This window comes from Eriocheir sinensis, chromosome 38 (genome assembly GCF_024679095.1).
Source record: "Eriocheir sinensis breed Jianghai 21 chromosome 38, ASM2467909v1, whole genome shotgun sequence".
In the NCBI taxonomy this organism is placed as follows: domain Eukaryota; kingdom Metazoa; phylum Arthropoda; class Malacostraca; order Decapoda; family Varunidae; genus Eriocheir; species Eriocheir sinensis.
This window is the reverse complement of record NC_066546.1, coordinates 7,066,343-7,091,505: the sequence shown is the minus strand read 5'-3', so window position 1 is coordinate 7,091,505 and position 25,163 is coordinate 7,066,343. Positions and strand designations below refer to the sequence as shown.

General features: G+C 42.1%; 2 protein-coding genes across 2 annotated transcripts in view; one reads left to right on the top strand and one right to left on the bottom strand.

The window, feature by feature from the left end:
* Window positions 1-10,764, top strand: part of LOC127008612 (serine protease filzig-like) — a 12,455-nt gene extending 1,691 nt beyond the window's left edge. Inside the window, exons 2-6 of the mRNA XM_050880829.1 lie at window positions 1,686-1,903; window positions 2,060-2,800; window positions 3,131-3,417; window positions 3,549-3,731; window positions 3,851-10,764. Of these exons, the coding sequence (XP_050736786.1) occupies window positions 1,686-1,903; window positions 2,060-2,800; window positions 3,131-3,417; window positions 3,549-3,731; window positions 3,851-4,274 (1,853 nt within the window). The 3' untranslated portion in view covers window positions 4,275-10,764. The remainder of the gene's footprint in view (window positions 1-1,685; window positions 1,904-2,059; window positions 2,801-3,130; window positions 3,418-3,548; window positions 3,732-3,850) is intronic.
* Window positions 5,152-23,533, bottom strand: LOC127008613 (uncharacterized). The gene is made up of 4 exons (XM_050880830.1): window positions 23,385-23,533; window positions 14,297-15,829; window positions 13,139-13,287; window positions 5,152-12,912 (listed from the first exon to the last, which is right to left on the bottom strand). Exons 2-4 carry the CDS (start codon window positions 15,503-15,505, stop codon window positions 12,741-12,743), a joined length of 1,530 nt encoding a protein of 509 aa, XP_050736787.1. The 5' UTR covers window positions 15,506-15,829; window positions 23,385-23,533; the 3' UTR covers window positions 5,152-12,740.
* Between the last annotated feature and the right edge of the window lie 1,630 nt (window positions 23,534-25,163).

Below are 25,163 nucleotides of genomic sequence, written 5' to 3'. Positions count from 1 at the left end.
CACACACACACACACACACGACTTGGTGTATTCTTAGGTGCCACAGTGATATTTGTAGGCAAAGTTGGAACCTATTTATATTTTTCACAGGAGTAAGTCAGACACGAAATGAATGCCCCGTGGTGTTTTGGGAGTCTTGCCGAGCGTCTTCAGAAATGGAGTCACATAGGAATGTAGTCTGTAAGCAACGAACTCGAGCGATTATCACTTGCTCGCCGGACGCCTTGCTCACGAGATTAAGCTGGCTGCGAGATTTAGCTGCGAATTCGAGCAGTGAGCTAATTTAACCCGGTAGCAGCGACGGGCCAAATTTGTGGCTTTACCGTGTAGCAGCGACGGGCAAAATTTGTGGCTTTACCGTGTAGCAGCAACGGGCCAAATTTGTGGCTTTACCGTGTAGCAGCGACGGGCAAAATTTGTGGCTTTACCGTGTAGCAGCGACGGGCCAAATTTGTGGCTTTACCGTGTAGAAACGACGGGCCAAATTTGTGGCTTTACCGTGTAGCAGCGACGGGCAAAATTTGTGGCTTTACCGTGTAGCAGCGACGGGCAAAATTTGTGGCTTTACCGTGTAGCAGCGACGGGCAAAATTTGTGGCTTTACCGTGTAGCAGCGACGGGCCAAATTTGTGGCTTTACCGTGTAGCAGCAACGGGCCAAATTTGTGGCTTTACCGTGTAGCAGCGACGGGCAAAATTTGTGGCTTTACCGTGTAGCAGCGACGGGCAAAATTTGTGGCTTTACCGTGTAGCAGCGACGGGCAAAATTTGTGGCTTTACCGTGTAGCAGCGACGGGCAAAATTTGTGGCTTTACCGTGTAGCAGCGACGGGCAAAATTTGTGGCTTTACCGTGTAGCAGCGACGGGCAAATTTGTGGCTTTACCGTGTAGCAGCGACGGGCAAATTTGTGGCTTTACCGTGTAGCAGCGACGGGCCAAATTTGTGGCTTTACCGTGTAGCAGCGACGGGCAAAATTTGTGGCTTTACCGTGTAGCAGCAACGGGCCAAATTTGTGGCTTTACCGTGTAGCAGCGACGGGCCAAATTTGTGGCTTTACCGTGTAGCAGCGACGGGCTAAATTTGTGGCTTTACCGTGTAGCAGCAACGGGCCAAATTTGTGGCTTTACCGCGTAGCAGCGACGGGCCAAATTTGTGGCTTTACCGTGTAGCAGCGACGGGCCAAATTTGTGGCTTTACCGCGTAGCAGCGACGGGCCAAATTTGTGGCTTTACCGTGTAGCAGCGACGGGCTAAATTTGTGCCATGATTTAAACCCCCAAAAATAGATGATACATAAACTGATCACAAATGCTTCGATATATATTATGAAATGGTTTGTGTGAGTGATGATTTTTTTTTTTTTCTCGCTTAGAGGTATACCATTAAGAAACATGATCCCCGCTGCTTCCGGGTGAACTTTTTAGCGAAATTAAATCGAATCATATTTTTCTAATAAAACAAGTTTTCTTTGGTATGCTAAAACATTGATAGTCGGTAAAAAAAAAATATCGTGTTTCTTTTCACTTGGGTTATATATTTTTTTGTTGACCGCATCCAAATAACAGCACGAGCCATGACCATCTTAAGTCATGGTTGTCACGCAGACCAGCCCTGGGGAACTCCAATGCTATCAACCCCATCAAAAGAACGTGTTTACTTATGCCGTCATCACTTCCTCCATTTTCAGGTGCCGGAGCGGTTTTGCTGGCCCTGCTGGTGGCTGTAGCGGCGGAGGAGTGGTCTTGGGGCCCTGATGAGAGCGCCCAGCCTGACCCTGACCCCGGCCCTGTCCCCGATGCCTCCCTCACCCCTGAAGGCAAAGAGGAACCCGCCGAAGAGAGTGACCGTCAGGCGAGGTTCCTTGGTCTCGAGAATAAGTTGTGCGCGTTGGGAATCGGCATAAACGTGAGTGTATTATGCTTTGTTTATACTTTGCTTGTGGTGAGAGGTAATGATCCCTCCCTCCCTCTCAGTAATTACAGTGAAACGAATACAGACATAATTACACCCAGACCTTTCTTGCATCGAGTGACGTTGCCTCTCCTTCTCTCCCTCACTCAGTGTCCCGGCAAAAAGCACTTGGACACCTCGCTGCCGCAGAAAGCCTCCAGCAGCTACACGTCCTACAACCAGCCAGGTGTTCACGCCGACAACCAGGTGACCAGCTCCTACACCAGCTACTCCGCCCCTTCAACCGGCCGCCATCCCTCACCTCAACATCCCCAATTCAAGCCACCCCCACACCACCACAACCATTACCACCAGGAGGAGGTTGTTCAGCATCACCATGAGCACACACATATCCACCACACGGCTGGGGGTGTTCCGGTTGGCCCCCATCAACCTAATATACCCCAGCAGGGAAATTTCAAGCCTCTGCCCCCTTCCCACGGTAACTTCAACCCCCTGCCTCCCTCCCACGGTGGTTTCAATCCCTCTTCGCCCCACCCCCACCCTCATCCTCCTCACCATGGCCCCGTTGACATAGAGACAGTCGTCCCCCATGGAACACCCGGTATCCCACTCCTCACCCCGGGGTACAGGGAGGAGTGTCTGTGTGTGCACGCCTCGCTCTGTGGCGAATTCGACATAGTTGGGCGTGAGGAGCCCGGAGACATCCTCCACCTGATCAACCCTCGCACACGCGGCGCTGATATTCTCTCCAACGACACGGTGGTTGAGGATGAGGAGGTCGATGCCAACACCACCACCACCACCACGACTACTGAGGCCCCGGAGGCTGAGGGCCGTGTCAAGAGGGACCTCCTGCCTGGTAACAACACAGCCGCCTTGGCCGAGGGGGTAAGATATAGTTATTTGGTTTGTCCCACACTGACATATAAGTGCGTATCTGTTGGAGGACTGTCATAGGTTAGCCACAAAAATCGAAAGGAGAGACTGTTTAGTTATGAGTATCTGTTAAGGGGACTGTGTTAAGTTAGGAACGAGTATCTGAAGGGTGGGGGGATGCTGTTTTAAGTATAGCCACGCGTCAGCACAACAAAGATAAAGTTCGAAAGTGATGAATCAGCCCTTCTCTGCTTTTCACTAGTGTATGCGTGTTGAGTAAGTCTTTGTGGGTCACTTGAGTGGTGCTGAGTGTGGTCCTGACTGCTGTGTTTGTGTCCACAGCGCGCCCTCCGCTACAGGCCTGGCGATGCGGGCTGCGGGGCTGCCTACGTGTGCTGCCGCAACCCTCTCCCTCCCCACCGGCCCGTACACACCCCCTACACCTGCGGCCGCGGCAACCCTAGCGGTGTGTTGGCTAGGGTCAAGAACCCTGCGTACGTCCCAGGCACGGCTGCCTTCGGAGAGTTCCCGTGGCACGCCGCTGTACTCAAGAACTACGAGGAGTACGTGTGTGGAGGCGTGCTGGTGGACGACCGCCACGTGCTGACCGCCGCCCACTGCGTGCACGGGTCAGTGCCACTAAAGAATTCATCCTACACGGAAACACAAATTTGTAACGTGTGTGTGTTAGACAATATGAGCCCCTTTAAATTATCGCTGCCTTGGTAACACAGCTTCCTCCCCTTCACCCCCGGCACAGACTGGCCACACACGACCTCAAGGTGCGCCTCGGGGACTGGGACGTGGCCGCCACCACCGAGTTCTACCGCCACGTGGAGCTCCCGGCTGAATGGGTCGTCGTCCACCCCGAGTACTACGGCGGTGACCTCAGCAACGACCTGGCAGTTATTAGGCTGAAGGGTTACCTCGACTTTGCTGCCAAGTGAGTAATAGTATTGATTTTATATACGGGTAAATGACGCTTCGAATACTGAAACCGGAAAAACGAACCCTAGCCTAGCCTAACCTAACCTAACCTAACCTGACCTTTCTTCCCCGCAGCCCCCACATCGTCCCCGTCTGCCTGCCCCCCGCCTACGCCAGCTTCGTGGGCCAGCGATGCGTGTCCACGGGCTGGGGCAAGGACGCCTTCGGGGACCACGGGTCCTTCCAGCGCATCCTGAACAAGGTGGACGTGCCAGTCGTGGGCCGCAAGACCTGCGAGGCTGCCCTGGCCCACGCCCGGCTCGGCCATAACTTTAGGCTGTCCGAGGGCGCCCTGTGTGCCGGGGGGGAGGCGGGGCGCGACACGTGTGAAGGCGATGGCGGCGGCCCCCTGGTGTGCCCCGCCGGCCCCGGGGGCGCCTACCAGCTGGCCGGGCTGGTCTCGTGGGGCATTGGGTGCGGGCGTCCTGGTGTTCCCGGCGTGTACGTGGACGTGGCTTACTATGCCCGCTGGCTCCATGACATCACGTCCGTGCCCTGAGCACACTCACACACACACACACACACCAGCAGTCCTCGGTGTGGCCAGTGTAAGCATACATTATGCTACTGTACGGCCTCTATGGCTAAACATTGTCCCTCTGTACCCTAGGTTACTATTATTTATTAACGAAATATACACGTTTGTCGACGCCTTGTATCATTGTCACTCGATATATTATTATCTGAATGGAACATGAAGTAGGCCACCCAGTCGGTCTCCATAGGATAGCTTCTTGCCAACGCCAACATTACACTGCCTACCTAGCCTCCACCCCTTGCTTCTTGCTGCTCCCATCTAGCAGTACCTAATGCAAGTTAAAGCCCCTCACCTGTAGTTTGTATTCTGTAGATATGCTTGAGAAAGAGACGAGTAGCCAGCTGTGGGCACCGCTCACTGTTTGTTTACCTCCGCGCGAAGCTGCCGAAGCACCGTTCCCAGCCCTCGAAGCAGTGCTGCCAAGACGGTGTGAATAGACTACCTGCTAAACTCAGCATATCAATAACAAATCGTAAAGCATACTAGAGATGATGACATGAAAGATAGGAGTAAGATTAACACGATATCCATTCAAAGCTGACGAGTCAAATACCATGATAAACACACACACACACACAAAAAAAAAAAAAGTCCATGAATTGAGGGAATTTTTGGTGCTTTCAACACTCTACATAAGCATGCCACTTAGTTATGCAAGTATTTTAGAATAAATTTGCCAATTACTGACTGCATCCCATAAAAAGATGCTAGGTTCTAAAAAAAAAAAAAAAAATCCCATGGTAATACTTTTTCATACAATTATTTTAACAAACTTTTTCAGTAGTATGCACACAGACCTGCTTAATAACACAATACATGATGAGTCAAACGCACAGAGTGGAAGGCTTGAAATAATTTAATCTATACATTTCAGTAACAAGATACAAGTGAAGGCAAAGTATAATGTTATCCAAGTTACAGGGACGATGAGGGATAAAAGACTCTACAAAACCAACAAAACACACACAAAGGATATAGATTTATACCTACTAAAGATTAATATGGATACAAAAAATATACCGATGAAAATAACAGCGGATAAAACTTTCTTCCCTTAAAAAGAATAATGTCATATATAAGACCTTTTGCTACCTATAATGTCCTACTGTGCATATATTTGCACACGCGTTACAGGGAGACGGCACTGATACAAAGTTAAGTATCTAGTCAAGAGTAAGGCATATAACTCAGTCGAAGTGAGTGTTGGAGAAGCTTAACTCGTCTAAGTCAGCAATTTTACAACATGGATTGCTAATGACTATATTAAAGCTCAATGTATCATAACTGAAAACCAGATTATCCTCAAACTGAAGCAAACATCACGTGTTATAGATCAAGTCTGGATGCAATACTTCCAGTGAATGGATATGGCGTAATGTTTACCAGCAGTATTGCAAGAAATAGTAGTACCTTATAATACTCAGCCAAACATCCTCTTTATGCCAGTTAATTTTGGCTTATAAGGATTGGTGCGGTACTTGCCCATAACATACACTCTCACCATGTCCACTCACAGCAAAGCACTCAAGAGAATCCAATTTCTTTAACCAAAACCTTCTCTAAGAGTTCACAGTTCTTCACCAATGATACAATTTATAATTTTCTGAATACTCCTATAAGAAGAATACATATATTCATTCTAAGTTTATAAATCCACAGAGGAATGGATCTTACTGACCAAATCTTATATTTCATGTCCTATCATATCAACCAAGATGAGGAAAATCAACATGAGTCTGACATTTGGTATGTGTAAAATAATGGTTTTTAATATTCCTCCCTATGCATTTTCCTCAATCAAAATTGCATTCTCTAGCATGAGTACTGTTCCTATATTGAAATTCATATACCAACTACATAGCCACAAATACAATTAGGATTAGGAGTGATGCTATTTCCTCTATGATGAGCATTGATGTTAGGAAATGTAAGATTCCTAAGACAATATCTTTGCCTGACAGAATACAGTGGAAAGGAACATTAGAATGTCCTACATGTATCAGCTGACAATGTATTTGAGAGAATTTAGGAATTACAACCAAGATCAAACATGCATCCTTTTAGTGCCAAGAGGATGGATAACAACTTGCTGATGGAAATGCCTGCCAGGCTTCCTATCCCTAGTTAAATACAAGTGCCTGCATAGTCTCTCCATGGGATCTGCCCGCCCCAAGCACCCCTCAGCCAGTGCCTGCATGTCACACTGTCATGTATGAATTGTCACATTTTACAACACACCAGCCTCTGACATGCATCACATCCCCTGAAACAACAACAAGTCTGCATGACACATGCCAGCCCATGTCAACTTTACCCCTGCATGCCACACATGGCTACATTCCTGCCCCCCCCTGCATGACACCCTAGCCAGCATGACACATGAGCCAGCACAGTATCAATCAAACATTAACCTAAAGCTTTGCTTAAGTACAATGGAAAACAGGTCATGAATTGATCCATTTAACATTATCATACTAATTGAAGTTCAAATTGTACACAGCATATTGCCTAACATCATAGTATTAATGGCTTCAGAGTACATTAAACTTGAAAATATAAAATTTTGTTATACAAAAATCTGTCTAGCATTGCTACAAACTATAACTATTGTACGTGTGGATGCAATAGTTCCATATGCTGTACAGCAAAATTAAAGGTCTCTTTTTACATTATAATAATGCACCTGGAAGAGTTACACCACAAATTTTACCAATCAAGACAACAGACAGATTCCAAACTTGACACATCAGTGTTTGCAGCACAACACAACTAAACACAGGTGTGACAGGCAGTGAGCGGTGCTGTTATCAAGAGATTACTGACCCTTAACAAATCAGACAATGATGGCATTTACAAACCATTCCTTTCAGATATTTAGTCTTGCTGAGTGTCGAAAATTCTGTGATGCCCTAATACACAAACACATGTGCAAACAGTCACATGATACATGGATGAAAAGTATGTTCTAATTATCGTTTGTCGATTCCTGTAATGTAACCACTGTATGGCGTAGCTACACAAAGCCAAAGAAATAGTAGTTATTCAAGAAAATAGATGACTTGAAAATTCATCAAATACTAAGTCCTCCACAACTATGAAGTGTATAAAAAGAATTTATTACAAAAAATAAAGAGAAAAATCATTTTTAAAATAAAGCCAACTGAATATCCTTCAGTACACTTTTATCTTTCCTAACCTCTACTTAAGGGTCTAGCACTGAATGCATCTATGTAATATATATGTGTAGTACATATGCTCCTTTGCCTTGACACCATACCCAGCAGTTGACGAGAGCAATCATCTGTTTTATTATGGTATACACAGAGTCCTTGCCAGGCCGTGAAGCCTGTGATGTCCACCACACCCGAAGCCACGCCAGGAATACCAAGTGCTACAACCAATTGTCACCACCTTAAAAAGAGGCCATAAAACAAGAAGCGGACCTCAGGCCACTACAAGAGCCCACCCTGGCCTAGATGCTGCTAAAATAATTTCTGATATCTTCATGCACTCTGCAGCCTTTACCTTATTTCAGCCAAAGATTTAACAGAGAGAAAATAAGTGTTGGATTAAACAAAATCTTGTAATGGGTAAACAATCATGTACAAGGATAATGTGATGTGGGAACTCGAGTGAGAAGCTGTACATGTTGATGGGATGGATTTTGGTACAGAATGTGATGGTGATTCAGTCAGAAAGGACAATACAGGTCACTTTAATTGCTTGCAACTTTTTGTAAACTAGTTAACATTTACACACTATAAACTGCTGATATTTACAGATAAATTTGTGTTTCTGAAACATAATTATAACTTCTGAGTTACATAGCAATAAACCACATTTACAAATTTACAGATTTATGTATTAAGTCCCCTAAGTGCTTATTATTATTTTTTATGATGGTGATAACTCCAAAACAAGCATAACCATGTCCAGCATTCCTGCATCTTGAAGGCCTTCTACAAGCAAAGTACAGGTGTGAGTAGTAGATGCAAAGAAAGCATTGCCAGCAGACTTGAACATGTAAAACTTTTAGGACACATGTAATGAAAGCTCTGCAGACATGTGGCTGTAGCAGTACTTCTGTACTTTAACACACTGCTCAAAAGTACATTTCATTGCTGAGAGCTTATTAAAACATTTCTTTAATACATATTATGTGCATTTCATTGCTGAGAGCTTATTAAAACATTTCTTTAATACATATTATGTGTTATTGGGTATACATTTGAAGCCTGGCAGACTTTGGTCACCGTCATATTGCTTACATCCAAGCAACAAGTAATTCCTTCATTTATGCCATGACTTAGAAAGTGCAAATGAGATCCCTTTTCTTTCTGACAGACTTGGTATATCCCAAAATTTCCTGATTATTGAATAAAGAGCCAGTAAGCTTTGAATGGACCCAAGGATACAACATTTTCTTTCTCCCTCACACAAAGTTTTCCATTGATCTGCTTCCTGGGCAATACAGCCAATAAACAGGAGTTCATCACCTTGTGATTTGGAATTACTCAGCAGGTTTATGCTACTGGAATGTCAAAAGTAGTCTAATGACAGTTTACTTCAGGGGAAATGTGTCATATGCAGCCAGTCAAACTATCAGGTTATCATTTAGAAGAAACATTCTGCCAAAGCATCTTTGACTTAAGCAACAGTTTGTAAAATTCACAATACTATACACTTTGGTGCAAACAGTGAGATTAACAAATTTAGTTCTGAATGTTAAACTAGTGGCTCGCTGGTTAAAAATCAGCATAAGCTGTTATACCTATGAGCTACAGAATGTTCCTGATGTTAACAATATTACCGAGAGCTTGGACATTAATGATTGACTTTTTACACATGCAGGATTACGCAAATATCCATTTTTTCTGAAGTGGTGCTAAGATTTTACAAGGAGTTAAGTGACAGTTCCATGCCTATTCAGGGAGCCTTGATCAACAGTCCCTGCCTTGACCGATGAGGATCTAATCGTGATGCTCAAAACTTGCACATAAAGTATATCTGTATCTCTACTTAAAAATGTGCTCCATAAATATGATCAACATTACAATGAAATATTATCATTACATGGCCAGAGAACAGCACTAGTGGAGAGCATCACTAAGTCACTGCATAGATCAGGGGACACCAGGTGACTCACGGCTGTTAACACCCTCATGTTCCTTTCCTGGTTTGGTTACTCAAATTCTGCTCCACCATCACACACTTACAATTCATGACTAAGGCACATACAAATAACCTTTTTGTATTTGATGGAGACTGTTGGATTTATACAGTTAATCCCATCTCAAAACCAGGACACCCCCTTTATTGTAATTTTGATATACAGTACTATTCTAAATTTCTAAATCATTTATCCAAATGCAAGTTTTCAAACCCTTATATGAATGTTACTAATTTGACAAATTTGACAACACAAGGAATGCCTGTTTTACAATATACCTAAACTATATCCTTGATGCACCAGCTGATACAGGTTGAACCTCAGTTTGACAGAAACCCAAAAATATGATAGATTCAAATGGTGAACAGACTACGGATCTTGAGCGGCCGGCTCCAACCTCCATCAACTGCCGTAACACATGACTCTTAACTTGGCACACTCTGCTGCTTTAAACCATAGGTTTTCATGATAGAAAACGTCCCTAAATGAACAAGTTCTTTCATGCAATACATTCTGGATATTGTATAAAAAATATCCCTATGTGATCTAAGACTGTTGGGTCTCAGACAGAAACATATTGCTATTCTCAAAGTATTAGCTGAACTCAGATATGCTGTATCAGTTCTATAAGAATTCACATTTGATGCAATTTCTATAACTATCAACAAGTGTTCAATCTGGAGGTGGAAAACACCTGTTTAGTGGGTAAAATTTAATTCATTGTCTATATAATGTTATATTTGCTAAAAAGTTTATGAACATTGTATTTTACATTTCAACCTCCAGTGTAGCACAACCTTGGCCTTCCTGTCCTCATAAAGTGAGGTTCAACCTGCCAAACAGGTTACATTTCAATTTCTATTTTTCTTTATCCGAAGCATCTCTCAGTAACTGAATCCACCTTCAGATACTTTAAATATACTTCATCACTTTAAACGTGCATTGCAAGAAGCTCATTGTTGGACATTTTGAATATTCATGCAAAAAAAGGGAGTTCTGAAACTTATCAGTGTCTACACTGTGCCAAAATGTGTTAACAGTGAGTTACTTTGTCTAAGTAAGCATGACAGTTCATGTTCTACTGAAACACACACAAATTTATGTAAAACACCGATGAAGAAAATTTACAACTTGACTAAGTATCAAGAATTTTACAGGATGAATAAAACATACAAAAAAATCTTGAGTGGCTTCTTACAAACTTCTTATAATACTGTACATAACTGATCTAATTCAACTATGGATGTCTTAATATACTCAAAAAAAAACAAAAAAACAAAATATTGAATATGTAGATTATCACACAAGTGACTTAGATTCAAAGCCATGACTCAGTAGTTCTATGCAGGCTGGAGGGATGCACCAAATTTGAAAAAGTTATTTAATGTCTACTTCTGAAAACAAAGTACAGCAATGTGTCCTCACCGCATCCCTGTGCCGCACCCTACACACAATGATGTTTCCTTGATTACCATAAGATAAACTTGGGACTAATAAATAAAAAATACTGTAAAAATGTAGGTTAGTTAACAAAACCAACAGCTCTCAACGCAATAATAATGACAGTAATAATCCGTTCCATTACTTTATGACTAGGTTCAATTATATCGAGGCAGAAACCAATGTCTCGGCCCTAGACTCAGAGACTGGTTTAATGCGCTGAAGGTTTAGGAAATGATTAAGAAAAACCTATTAGTAATGAATGCCTGACCATGACTCAGTAAATTAATAAAATACCTTTTAAGAATATAATGCTTGCCTTCATAAAACAAGGAACTGAAAGGCAATTACCAGCTACATAAGCAATGTATATATGTATAAGCATGTGTCAAATAAAGCCTGAGAATACTCAGTGATTTAGACTTTTTAATGAAGTGATGTGCCTTACTATTTTAAGCCTTGCAGACACGTAAAGTTGATATAATGAAAATATAAACTTTGCAAATGCAGTGCGTAAGTATCTCCTCTCAGACTTGTATTTTCCTGCTGCGTAATAGCTTTTCTTTCCTTCCATGAGGTGCTGCTAGTCATAAAGGAACACTAATCGCAAGCTAAGGCACAACCAGCTGTACAGGGTGACTATCTGGGAGGCAAAGGTTACAGGCTACACACACTTCCCAGTTCCAGATCTCATCAGGAAAGTCATTTTCTAAAACTAAACTATATTGATGGACAAAACTGAATGCCCATGGAAAGAGGAACTATTGGAACTTATAGATATATACTACTACATATATTTACAAGTTAGATTCGTAGGTTTAAAGGAAAACATTCTATCTCAGGGAATGCTTTCCTCTATGGTTTGAAAGACAGGATTGCAAAGCCTTATTCTGTCCACCTGCTGTAAAGTATGTGATATGCTGCACCGCTGGCTTAGATATGCTCAACATTATTGCCACAAACATGAGCCTTTATAGTAGTCTAGAAAAATCCAAAATGGCTAAAAGAGGAAATCTAGTTTTAATCGTGGCATTCTCATATTGCTTTTATTACATAGTTATCCAAGCCATTCATTTAATTTACAAACAACTAAACCTTTCACTGGACTTTTAAAATGGAGACTAGCTATCGAAATAATGACGATTTTGAAAATTGTCTCCCCACATTACTCACTTTGTTGCAGAGGAGCAATGTTTTCTTTGGTCCTTGCAATGTGCTCTTCAACCAAGGTGTTCACAGTGATAGAAACATACTTTACTATAGACAATGGACAGCTAGAGCAAGTATAATATGGTAATAAAGAAAACATCATTCTGAAACACTTTCTGACATTTTTGCTGCTCCACACACACACACACACACATATACACTTGCACAGACACACACACACACATACACACGCACACACATGTAAGTACCTTTGACTCTCATTATATGTAATACCAGAGAAGATCATGTGCAGGACTTCATGGTGTGTTACAGCCTCCACAGATGTTTTTTTTATCTGGAATTCATCAACAAAAAACTATGATAACCAACTAAAAGCTGCACCAATGTCAGCTTTTGAGGATAAACTCTCTTGATGCCCAATTACTTACTGCCATAAGTATAGATCTGTTACACTGCACAAATTTTACAAGCTGAAGTTCCCCTGACAGATGAGACATTTTGTGATTAAATTTGAGACCAAATAATCTGAAGTGACATGAACTCCTTACACAGTTGTCCAATCCAGCTCCGACACTTCACAATAATGCATCAGCAGTGAGTCAATTAGGAAAACCACCCAGCACACCTCATATCAAGGGCTGCACACGCTAGCTCGTCCCGTAAGTGTTGAGGAGAGCGGCGTCCACGGGCTCAAGGCATGATGGGCAGGTAAATGAGCGCATCAACCAGTCGTCGATGCACTCTGTGTGGTAGGTGTGCATGCAGGGCAGGTAACGCACCCTGTCACCCACTGAGAAGTCTATCATGCATATCACACACCTGTGGGGAACATTAGCGCTTAGTGGAAACTTTAAGCAGGGAAGACAAGATTCTTTGTCTGAACATGACCATCCATATGGCTACCTTTCTTGTTGATGGAAAGAGAAAAATAACTGCATGGATTTCTAATAATCAGAAACATAATTATTTTAGAACCTAGATGTGTAATTATTTTCCAAACAAAGGCAAACACCCAGCACACCCCAAAGAATAACAAGCTACTCACTCTCCACTCTTCTTGGTGCCGTCAAATATCCCACAGGGCAAGTGTGTGATAAGGCCCATCCGCTTGGCAATCTTGACCTGCTCCTCCTCCGTCAGGTGAGAGGCCGGGCGACTCACTGACGGGTTAGGGAAGAACATGGGAGGAGCATCCTGGGGAGGGGGGGAGGGGTATTAGCACATGGAAGCCCACACCTGTTTTCAGTGGCAACTTTAGTGCCACACATTACTTTGTCAAATCAAAAACAACATTTACATCTATATAGTTTTAATTAAAAGCTCTGTCAGTCCTATGAAGTAACAGGATGCATTCTGCTTCTCATTCTTCCACCATTGAGGTTTATTAATTTCCAACACTGAATTATAGTAAAGTACCGTATGCTGATGAAAGGTTTGCTCCAAGTATAATGACAGCAATCCTTTTTCCTTATGCCTTCAATCCTGCCATGGCAGTTATCTCATGCATGCTAATTCTAAATGGGAAATGACTCTTGGAAAATGCTTAGTTTAGTATATCAAATGCTGAATGTAGACTGTGTGAGAAAAGAGCAAAATGAGAGCTGGAGCAGTGCAAAAATAAATCAATGTACCACATTTCCGAATGAGAGAATTTTCAAGAACATTGGTGACAAGTGCAACTTACCACTGGCAATAACATCAATGATTGTTTAAATCACTGACACAAAGAAGGAAAAGCAAATCACAACTGTACCAACAATCAAGTAAAGCAACATTGTACACTTAAATCACCAAATTAGATATTTTTTCATTATGAAGGTGTGAAAATCAAGTGTCCTTGCCAACACAACAGTACTCCAAATAAAACACAATCTGAACCTCTTCCTATAAAGAATGGAAACCCTCTTTTGATCCTCAGTTCATGGGTCGACTAAGTACAAAATATGAGCCATAACAGGATGCAATCATATGGTACACAACACCACATTTTCCATCCAAACAAATCAAAACACTGCACTACAGACTCAGGGAGAATTTAACCTTCATAAGAGTGTGCCAAATCATACACCAGGCATCAATAACAGTCTTTCATCCCAGGAGACAAGAAATGAATGCTACCTCACAGATCTACAGAATAAACACACTAAATAATACCGAGAGTAAATTTTCATGAAAGAGAACAAAGACTCGGATGCTGCCTTACAGATCCAATATGCCTGCCGTGGGAGTCTATGGTGAAGCTTGGCAGGTGTTCCTCGGTGATGTAAAAGTAGCAGGGCCACTTTTCGTACATCGGGTGACTGGAGTGGTGGAGGTTGTACTTGATCAAACTCATGCCATCTTCAGTCTCCACAGGTTCTGCCACTGCCATGTCGTACTGGAAGCTTGGGTCGCACTGGGTAATGCCACAAGCCACCAGGGATATTTGCTGGTTGTCGTGTATTAGGTAGCTCTCGAGGGGTCCCACCATCATCTCTGTGTCGTGAGTCTCTTTCATGTCAATGTTACTGTCCTCACAAACTACGTTACTTTCTCCTCTCGCTTCCATGCCACTGCCACAAACAGAATCGCCTGCATTTTCTGTATTATGTTCATGGCTTTCTTCAGGTTTAATGGCAATGCCACTGCCATCCACACTGTCTGCTGTAACTTGCATCTCTTCCTCCATTCTGCTTTCTGCCTTCGAAACATCTCCTTGGGTGATGTCACTTTTAGGCTCTGAGCTATCGAGTTTCATGTCAATGCCCTTGGAGTGACTCTCATTCACTCTCTCCCTCTCCGATTTCTGAGTATTTTCAAAGCTGCTCAACCCCTGACTGACACTCTCACCACCACCACCACTTCCGATGCTCCCCTTAGACGGTGACTCATACTGCATGGCCTCACTGAGGGAGGCACTCCTGCCACTCGTCTGATAGTTCATCCTGCTCCTCGCACCGCTACCCGTATCGCATAAATCTGGGAGGCCGGCTTTGGTGGTGCACTTCACGTCCTCCTCAGGGCAGCGTGGGACCTCCCCTGCAGAGGACTGAGGAAGCAGACTGCACGCCCCCTCTTCCATGGTGCCCCCTCTTTCCTCTCCCCTGCAGTGTGAATCATTTAATGCATATTCATAATCACAGGCACCTTGAGCAATGGCGGCTCCACCTACAGCGCCCTCGACACTCTGCGTTCGGAATGGGTTGGGTTTGTCTCGGGAGCACAGGTCTGGCGGAGGCTTCGTTACCCGCCCCTCCTGACCACTCTCCTCAGAACCACACATTCCCAACGCTGCTGGGGAAGGTGGCCGATACTCATCTCTTGTGCCGCCCTCCCTGCTCTGACCTACATACTGTGGCTGGCAAGGGAATGGGCCCGAGGGGGAGACGGGAGTTGGTGCGGCCTCTACTGGGGAGGAAGTGGAAGGCAACATGTCATCTTTTAAGGCATAAATAACTCAAAATTAAAATCTCCTTTGGCTATGCCCAAGATCTTTAGACTAATATCCATCATGTGGTTGCAAACAGACATCTTATGCCTGATTAAACATGTGCAGTGTTAATGTACTCTTCTACGAGGTGCACAAGTCACAAGTTTCTCTGGGAAGCAAGTAACTCTTTCTGAGCAGACAAGATCATGCACAGAGCTTTCAGAGTTAACATGAGCATCCCACTTTCTTTGTGAATGTCTGCAAGCCTCAGATCATTTGTTTTCCTCTCCCATCTCTTGGCTTTCTTTCATGTGACCTTCACAACACCTGCAAGAGAAGATTGTTCACATTATTCTCTGGTCACACCAGAAACTCTGGCTTGCCTGCAAAAGTACCAAGCAAACAACCAAGATATTAAATGGCTTAAGTAAAAATATTAGTTCAAAACAGAGAAAAAGGCCAGTCAATTCCTACTGCAGGTAAATGCCCAGTACATCCAACAAAACAAACAGGTACACATAAAAACAACAGAAACGAAAAGAGCAGAGTGAACTGTATTAAATGAAACCTAAAAATATGGATATCCTTTTTGCTAACATGCAAGACCTAATAAGGTTAAAAAAACATTTTGAATAAAAGAATGTTTCAAATCAGATTATGAATGTACCAATTAATATGCGATACCAAAATGTAGCCTCCCTTGAGGTGCCATTACTGCCCAGTAAAAATACATCTAGCATCAAATAACAAGTAAAGGTTGACCTTGACTCAATACAAAACTGTAACACAGTCACCTGATACTCAAGTGGTAATGTTACCTTTCCCTTTTCTAACTTTATGTATTCTTTACTTCCTGGTCTTTGAATGACTTCCCCCCCATGATATACTATAAGGGCATGGTATGAGAAGAATGGCTTGAGGTGCACAAGGGACATGGATATAGAGTGTTAACACTAAAACAGGGCAGCAGTGCAGAGACCATGTGCTTGATGAAAGGTGACATTAACAAAACCTCAATATGGTGACATACAAATGTTTGTTAAAAAGAACAGAAAGCACTAATTAGAAATTCCAAACAGCATCTATGCAAGGCTACACAAGTTAAAATGTAAGAAAGCGCAGGATATTCATTATCTGAGAGCAAGAAATTTGGTGGTGTTTGAGTAAGATGTGAATAATTATCACATATATCAGATACTTCATGATAGTTGACTGCTCTTTACCGTAACTTTTTTCCTTTGAACTGCTGTAATGCAATAACCTACAATGAGTTTGACTGAGCTATTAAGCTTTGACAAGAGCCCAATAAGCTGAGAATTGCTAAAATAGTACCAAGCTGGAAAAGAGAACAGATCAGATCACCTCTACCCCAAAGAAAACTCAGCCTAACCTAATTACTCTGGTGGCAATGGACCTAGATCAATCCTGAACTCTATGAAACCTGCCTAACCTAACCACTGAACCAGCAAGCCACAGGACACATGACACATAGCACACACGGGTAATGTTGAATGATCCTTACATTGTAGTGACATTCTGTCCTACACTGCACTAGATAACCTATAACTGTGTAATGTTATTCCATGCAATTAAAGAAGAATGAAGGAAATGTCTTATACCTTCCTGTTTGCTTCTCCGAGGCTATGTTGCCTTTAATGCACTACCAGTCCTCTGAGTCCCAAACTTATGATGAGTTAAGCATAATGAGAACACACCACACTGGTGCTGATACCTTGAACACATAATGTGACATGCAAAGGAGACAGACCTGGGAACTGGTTGTGGATGAGCATTTGGAAAAAAAAAAAAGTTAATATTCTCTCTAACAAAAGGACTTGCACAGTAAAATAGAACAAACAAAGCATTTGCAAAATAAGAAAAAAGGTCAGATTCACTTCAAAAAGCATTTCCCAAAAACTTAAGCAATACTAAATTATGAAAAAGCATATGGGCCATTTCCAATCATAATGACTGTCCTTAACGTCCTTAATAGAGCTCTGGGAGGTAGCGAGGGCAAAGCAGAGGAGACAAAAACACACAGTAAGACAACATGGTAGGGTCATGCATGGAGTGCTTCACCAATCCCTTCCCTTCCACAGCCTTTACCTGGTCACTTTTAAATTTTGGTGCACTGGGAGGGGGACACTAATTTTTGTGTCTGTCAAGGTAACTTCCTTCAATTCCACAATGTCGGGGGAACTTGACATCCAAGGACTTTAAATTTATAGAAATGTACAGTCGGAAAAAAGTATTGAACAGCCATGGGTTAATTGGATAGAATATGAGTGAAATCTATAGACATGGTGTTGTGTTGGCTAGGTGGGTACCAATGGCTAGTCTAGTAATTGGTACCCACCTAACCAGCACAACACCATGTCTATGGATTACGGTACACCCAAATTCTATTCAAGTGGCCCATGAGTGATTGATACTTATTTTGCTGATTGAACATCTAAATGGTCCTCTGGAAATATTATTAATCAGCAACTCAGGAGTTTGCAGGATACTTGGCAAAAGTGACTCGTGCATGCAGTGCAGTGTTATATATACACTTGTAGATGGTTGTGATATTCTTTAGTGTTTTAAGGAACCAGAAATGAGTTTTAGGGAATATTTTGAGTTGCTTATAACTCAGAAGAACTGACACACTTATTAACCCGAGAACGTCGGCAGACACTTTTTGGGGCTTTCACGAGTCGTGGCTGTGGTACGGTGGACCCTAAAAAGGGCTCGCCATAAAACGCCTAATTCGAGCTAATTGTAGGCGGTGGTGGCACAGCGCAACCCACCATGAATGCTCTAGGTTAATGTGGTGGGTGAGTGATCTTGAGGTGGGCTTTTTTGTCATAGGTGGTGCTGTAAGGTCATGGCATACTGAATTACCTATCCATACAGTAATCACTTGTCAAATTCTCTATAGTACACAACAAGCGACTCTCGGCTAGATGCCACACGTCACAAAACTTTGTAACAAACACCACCCAAAAAGAATGGAGTTTGAGTAAAAGTAAATATTTTTAACGGCTTTATGGTTATGAGAGGAGTACTCTGACGTACGTTCCATGCTCTTTTCTTGGTCTCAAAATGCAGAGTAATTTTGTCATTTCTCGGGCACTTCTCGGCTTTCCCATAGCCGAAGCCCACGGGTTAATTGTGGATTTTGCTACTCCATGAGATCTTTGCCCCATAACCTCCTGTGAATGTCATGGTACAGCTGTCAATACAAACTACATGTCTCTACATTGCCACTTCTTTTTCAAACAGAAATGGGAACAGCTCAAGGGCAGAAATAAAAGCAAAGAACAAAAAAGCCACCAACAAAGAAGGGCATGACTAGCTGAATATCTGAGGCTCTAGAAATATCTTGTTTCTACCCACACAGAAAGATAATCAATAGAACAGTGAATACTGGATGACTTGGGCAACAGGACTTCAGATTTTTATTTATTTATTTTTTTTTTTTCACTGCTAGATAACCCTTAATCCATTGGCAGCTCTCACAGTATCAGTACATTTCTTGCATGAACACCCCCAACGGCATCTTCAAATATAACATCAACCATATTACTAACGTGACATGGAAATTACATGCCACTTCCCTTACACACTAAGCATGGCCAAATACAATCATATACAGAGGCATCACAATCTCAGAAAGAATACTCATTAGGTAATACAAACATAATCAAGGTAAACTCTACATCACATACTTCAACCCAGCAAATAGTGAATAAATAAATAAATAAACACATTAAACATGCAGTATCAAGGTTGCTACTGAGTAAAGGAAGTCCACAACCATACTTTACATTTACAAACTCAGCAATAACAAAATAGATTACAGTTCAACATGATAAATCTACTGGTAATAACTGGGCGAAGAGGGAGCACATACAATCACCATAAAAGCTCCAATACAGGATAAGAATACCAAACACAGGAGCAGATACACATGCTAACTCAATACGTACAAACTTTTCTTCACTTTTTCTGGTAGCAAACTTTAACCCGGTAGCTGCGGGGATCATCTTTCTTAATGGTCCCTCTAAGCGAGAAAAATTAGAAAAAATCATCCCTCACACAAACCATTTCATAATATATATCAAAGCATTTGTGATCAGCTTATGTATCATCTATATTGGGGGGTTTATATCATGGCACAAATTTGGCCCGTCGCTGCTACACGGTAAAGCCACAACTTTGGCCCGTCGCTGCTACCGGGTTAAATAATTTCAGTCAGCAAAACAAAAGTCCACCAACTTATTCTCATATAATCACTTAGGTACCAGGCCACACTACTTTTTACAGCTTCTAAAATTAAAGAAAAAAAAGGGAAGAGCTTCACAATTCAGAAACTGTCTTATTATTGTTATGTTTTCCTCAGTGGATGTAAATAATATGTAACGAAACACATTGACTGTTACTTGGCAGTCATCTTTTTTATGACAAACAATTTGGGTGAATATTCATCATAATCCAGTGTTATCTCTTTGCTTTAAACAATTTCCACACCAGTCAACCATAACAAGAATTAACATGGTAACAAAATGATGCCACACTCCTTAAAAATAAAACATCCAGGTCAGTCGGAATGGCCCCGTGCTGCAGCAAACACCTCACAGCAGCACCACAGCACACAGATCAGCATAGCAGGTAAAATGAATCAGTCCTCGGCCACAAGATAAGCACTGGCTATCCAAAGCTGGCCTGCCTATGCTGTGCTACGCAACAGGACAATACTCAGGAACTCAAACTCAGCATACAAGCTCAGGCAGGTAAATATAACAGCTACTTTCCTGACACACACACTAATTCATCCAGGAGACATTATTTCTATCAGTCAATAAATTGTCATTGATGTTTGCACAGAAAATAGCCAACACAGAAATATTTGCAGAGGAAACATTGTTACATCCATGAATGCAACTAAGAATCTGTTGTGTGTACATATGTCTACTTGTCATCTTATCATTAGCTAATCTCCATGACAGTCTGTGGATAAGAGAAGGAAACAAGATAACGGAATGAAAGAAAGGAAAAAAAGCTTAGGCCAACAACAAACAACTGGTGCTTTAACTACTACTACTATGACAACTAATGAAAATAACAATACTACTAATAATAATAACAATAATGCTTATATACATGGACAAACATATCATAAAACACTTAATGCAAAATAAGTCTGTTTACTCCTTACTATGCTGCATTTTGTTCCTCTTTCTCAATGATAACATAATAAAAAAGAAAGAGGTTCACTGAATATCCAGAATGATACACACTAAACTCTTAAGTGTCTCTGTGGTAAACCTTATATCCTTTCACACATTAGCTACTTGACAATACCAAGCCATGCCATGGGGGAGACTAATGGCTAAAATTGAGCAACAAACATAAGAGGAAGAGGTAAAGTCCTGTTTCAAGGCCAAAGAAAATTCCACCCACTAGCTACCACCAAGCCCTTGGGGGATGGAGCAGTGCAGGCACAATGACTGAGGACAAGATGTTTCCTATAAATGTTGTTGGGATTTACACACACCACTATCTGCTGAGTCACTGTCCAGCTGTTACTGCCCTGGCTCAGCACATTTAAAAATACAGTGAAACTTCATTAATCTGAATACCACTACTCTGGAAATTCCAATTGTCCAAATTCTTGAAAGCAGGACATTTAAATCTAATATATATATATATATAGATATATATATATATATATATATATATATATATATATATATATATATATATATATATATATATATATATATTGCTCAATGTATACAGAAACACATTAATAAATTTTGGGTTGCTATTTGACGTCGGAAAAAACTTAGCTAGCTTTGAACAGTTGTGTTAGATTGGTGATTGGCTTTCTGGGTTATCAAGTCTTGGCGCAGAATAAAAAACATTTACTGTAAGCGTGATTTAAAATATTATGTGGAGAGCAGCAAAGTAAGTACCGGTATATCTTCAGTGATTAGAAAGTTGCACTTTCATGTTTGTGTGTGGATTCTAAACATCTCAAGCCACAAGGCTAATGTATAAGACAAGCTGTTATTTTCATGCTTTAAATAAATTATGAGAAACCTCAGTAACTTCCATGTGTGGGCAGAGGAAAAGGTTTAATGTTCGTGCAGGATATTTCTACAACTAACACCTACAAAGTACCGGTAAACAGCCATGTTTCATAAAATCAGGTGCAACAAGACATTAATAAGATGCAGAGGGTCAGTGTAGTGTTAAAAACACTCAAACAAAGGAGAACAAGGCCTGGGTATGGGGTGAACAGTTACATGAGTGCAGGCAGTGAGCAGCTGAAGTACTAAATCAAGTCTCATGTCCCTTAAATACTTCTTACCCTGGCCCCTGACAGCCCCATGAGAGGGGAGTGAAAGTGGTCAAAATACAGATATGTGTGCAATGATTCAAGCCATTTTTTTCCTTCCTAGATAAAGGTCAAGTATAACTACAGGCTGTATGCAATGTCTGTTTTGCACCCTTTTTCTGATCAGATGACAAGATGTATCATACTAAAGAAAACGGGTAACATCTATTCCACAAAGAGTTTAATATATTGGAAGTGGATGATGGAGATGGTGAGGAAGGGGCAAGGTCACCCTGACTTTGTCTAGCTAACACTGTGTTTAGACTCAGGTACCTGGCTAAAACCTTCCCTTATAGTTCATTCACACTCAGGAGTACTCTGTGAAAGACAAAACTACCTCATTTCAGAGCTACAGCTGCCTATGACTCATGCCTTGAGGCAGGGCAGGTATGTGGCTGTGCATGTAACACCACCACACCACCCTCCCCCTGGTGATGTGGGTGTCCCTGAGGACCATCACACAAGGACTGCTTACATCAACAGCTGAAACACTCCCCAGACTGAAGCTGCTCCAGACAATGATGAGGTGAACTACTAAAAACTGATGAAGGGAAAATACAACCCATAGAAAGTGAGGTTAGGTTACTTCAAGCTGATAAACCTAACCTAACCTCACTTTTAATGGGGGGGTGACTCTCCTGAACCCCCCTATCCTACCCCCCCCCCCTAGTTACTATACACACGTCAGCTGCAGCCAGTATAAAGGCTTCTCCCTATCAATACAACAAACTTATGGGCCAGCAATACGTCCTTTGTTTCTGGGGTGGGCCAAAATCACTATTGGCGACGCGCCGTGGACTGACAGGTGACAGAATCCCTAATTAATATCCCCAAGGTAACACTGGACGCGGGCACAATGGCACGGGAGGAGGATCAGCTGACCGTCTATTTTGCTACTGCGTTCATCACTACACACCAGCTGTCCCTCGTGTCCCAGGCCCCCCACGTGTTCCTCACCCACGGACAGGTAAACACAGGTAAACAAAGGCACAGGTGATGCGAAATAAAGGAAAACTCGGACGCTAGAGGAGGAGGAGATGACTCTTAGCACACTGCCTTACTATACTGTCTTATTATACTGTCCCTTGTGTCCCAGGCCCCCCACGTGTCCCTCACCCCTGGACAGGTAAACAAAGGCACAGGTGATGCGGAATAAAGGAAAACTCGGACGCTAGAGGAGGATGAGATGACTCTTAGCACACTGCCTTACTACACTGTCTACTACACTGTCTTATTATACTGTCCCTTGTGTCCCAGGCCCCCCACGTGTCCCTCACCCACGGACAGGTAAACACAGGTAAACAAAGGCACAGGTGATGCGGAATAAAGGAAAACTCGGGCACAAGAGGAGGATGAGATGACTGTCTACTGCATATGTCTTATTAAACTGTCCCTTACGTCCCAAGCCCCCCACGTGTCCCTCACCCCTGGACAGGTAAATACAGGTAAACAAAGACACAGGTGATGCGGAATAAGGGAAAAAATATAAAAACTCACCTCCATAGCTGCCAGGGCGTCCATCATCTGGTCAGGAGTCTCCGGCAGCAGCGAGATGTCGTCCGAGGTGGGGCTTTTGAGGCAGTTTCCCATCCTATTTGACCCCCAGGGACTGTATCAGAGGCAGCGAGGGGCGCCAGGGGCCACGACCACCATCACACACCTGACTGCCTCCTCCCCGCCCTCACAGCTGACTGGCGCGGAGGAATACATCTGTAAACGTAAACAACCCCCCCAAAAACTAGTCCCTACCCCCTCAAAGATGTTATTTAATGGGAATTCTCAAACTCCATGGGATATTCTAGGCTTTCAATACGACTAATGATGCTTTTAGAGAATTTGATACAAGAAAAGAAGAGAATCAAGGACTTTTTGCACCTGTAAACGTAAACAGCCCCCAAAACTAGTCCCTACCCCCTCAAAACTGCTATTTCGAGGGGAAGTCTCAAACGTAATGGGCATTTTTTAGGTTTGAATACGATTAGTGATGCTCTTAAAAACTTTGATATAAGAAAAGAAGAGAATCAAGGACTTTTTTGCACCTGTAAACGTAAACAGCCCCCAAAACTAGTCCCTACCCCCTCAAAAGTGCTATTTCGAGGGGAATTCTCAAACGTAATGGGTATTTTTTAGGTTATAATACGATTAGTGATGCTCTTAAAAACTTTGATATAAGAAAAGAAGAGAATCAAGGACTTTTTGCACCTGTAGCCTAAACGTAAATAACCCCAAAATTACTGTTTAGTCCCTACCCCCTCAAAAGTGATATTTAGTATGAATTCTCAAACTTCATGGGTATTTTTTAGGTTATAATACGATTAGTGATGCTCTTAAAAACTTTGATATAAGAAAAGAAGAGAATCAAGGACTTTTTGCACCTGTAGCCTAAACGTAAATAACCCCAAAACTGTTTAGTCCCTACCCCCTCAAAAGTGATATTTAGTATGAATTCTCAAACTTCATGGGCAATTCTTAGGACTGAATACGATTAATGATGCTTTTAGAGACTTTTATATAAGAAAAGTAGAGAATCAAGGACTTTTTGCACCTGTAAACGTAAACAGCCCCCAAAACTAGTCCCCACCCCCTCAATAGTGATATTAATTGGCAAATCTAAGGTTTCAATAAGATTAATGATGTTTTTAGAGAATTTGATACAAGAAAAGAAGAGAATCAAGGACTTTTTGCACCTGTAAACGTACGTAAACAGCCCCCAAAACTAGACCCCACCCCCTCAAAAGTGCTATTTGATGGGAATTCTCAAACTTCATGGGCAATTCTTAGGTTTAAATAAGACTGATGATGCTTTTAGAGATTTTAATATAAGAATAGAAGAGAACCAAGGACTTTTTTCACCTGTAAACGTAAACAGCCCCCAAAACTAGACCCCACCCCCTCAAGAGTGCTATTTGATGGGAATTCTCAAACTTCATGGGCAATTCTTAGGTCTGAATACGATTAATGATGCTTTCAGAGACTTTTATATAAGGAAAGAAGAGAATCAAGGACTTTTTGCATCTGTAAACGTAAACAGCCCCCCAAAACTAGTCCCCACCCCCTCAAAAGTGATATTAATGGGCAAATTTAAGGTTTCAATAAGATTAATGATGTTTTTAGAGATTTTAATATAAGAAAAGAAGAGAATCGAGGACTTAAATTTCTGCGCCTGTAAACGTAAACAGCCCCTAAAAACTATAGTCCCTAACCCCTCAAAAGCGCTATTTAAAGGGAATTCTCAAACTCCATGGGAAATTCTTAGGTTTGAATGAATTTGAATGT

Bases quoted from the DNA above. Each gene is read 5' to 3' on its own strand.
- LOC127008613 (XM_050880830.1), bottom strand. From the start codon at position 15,505: ATGTTGCCTTCCACTTCCTCCCCAGTAGAGGCCGCACCAACTCCCGTC. The intron at 13,288-14,296 runs GTAAGGCAGCAT...CCCCCTCCCCAG, and splicing joins ACGGCAGGCATATTGGATCT to GATGCTCCTCCCATGTTCTT. The intron at 12,913-13,138 runs GTGAGTAGCTTG...TGTTCCCCACAG, and splicing joins GGCACCAAGAAGAGTGGAGA to GTGTGTGATATGCATGATAG.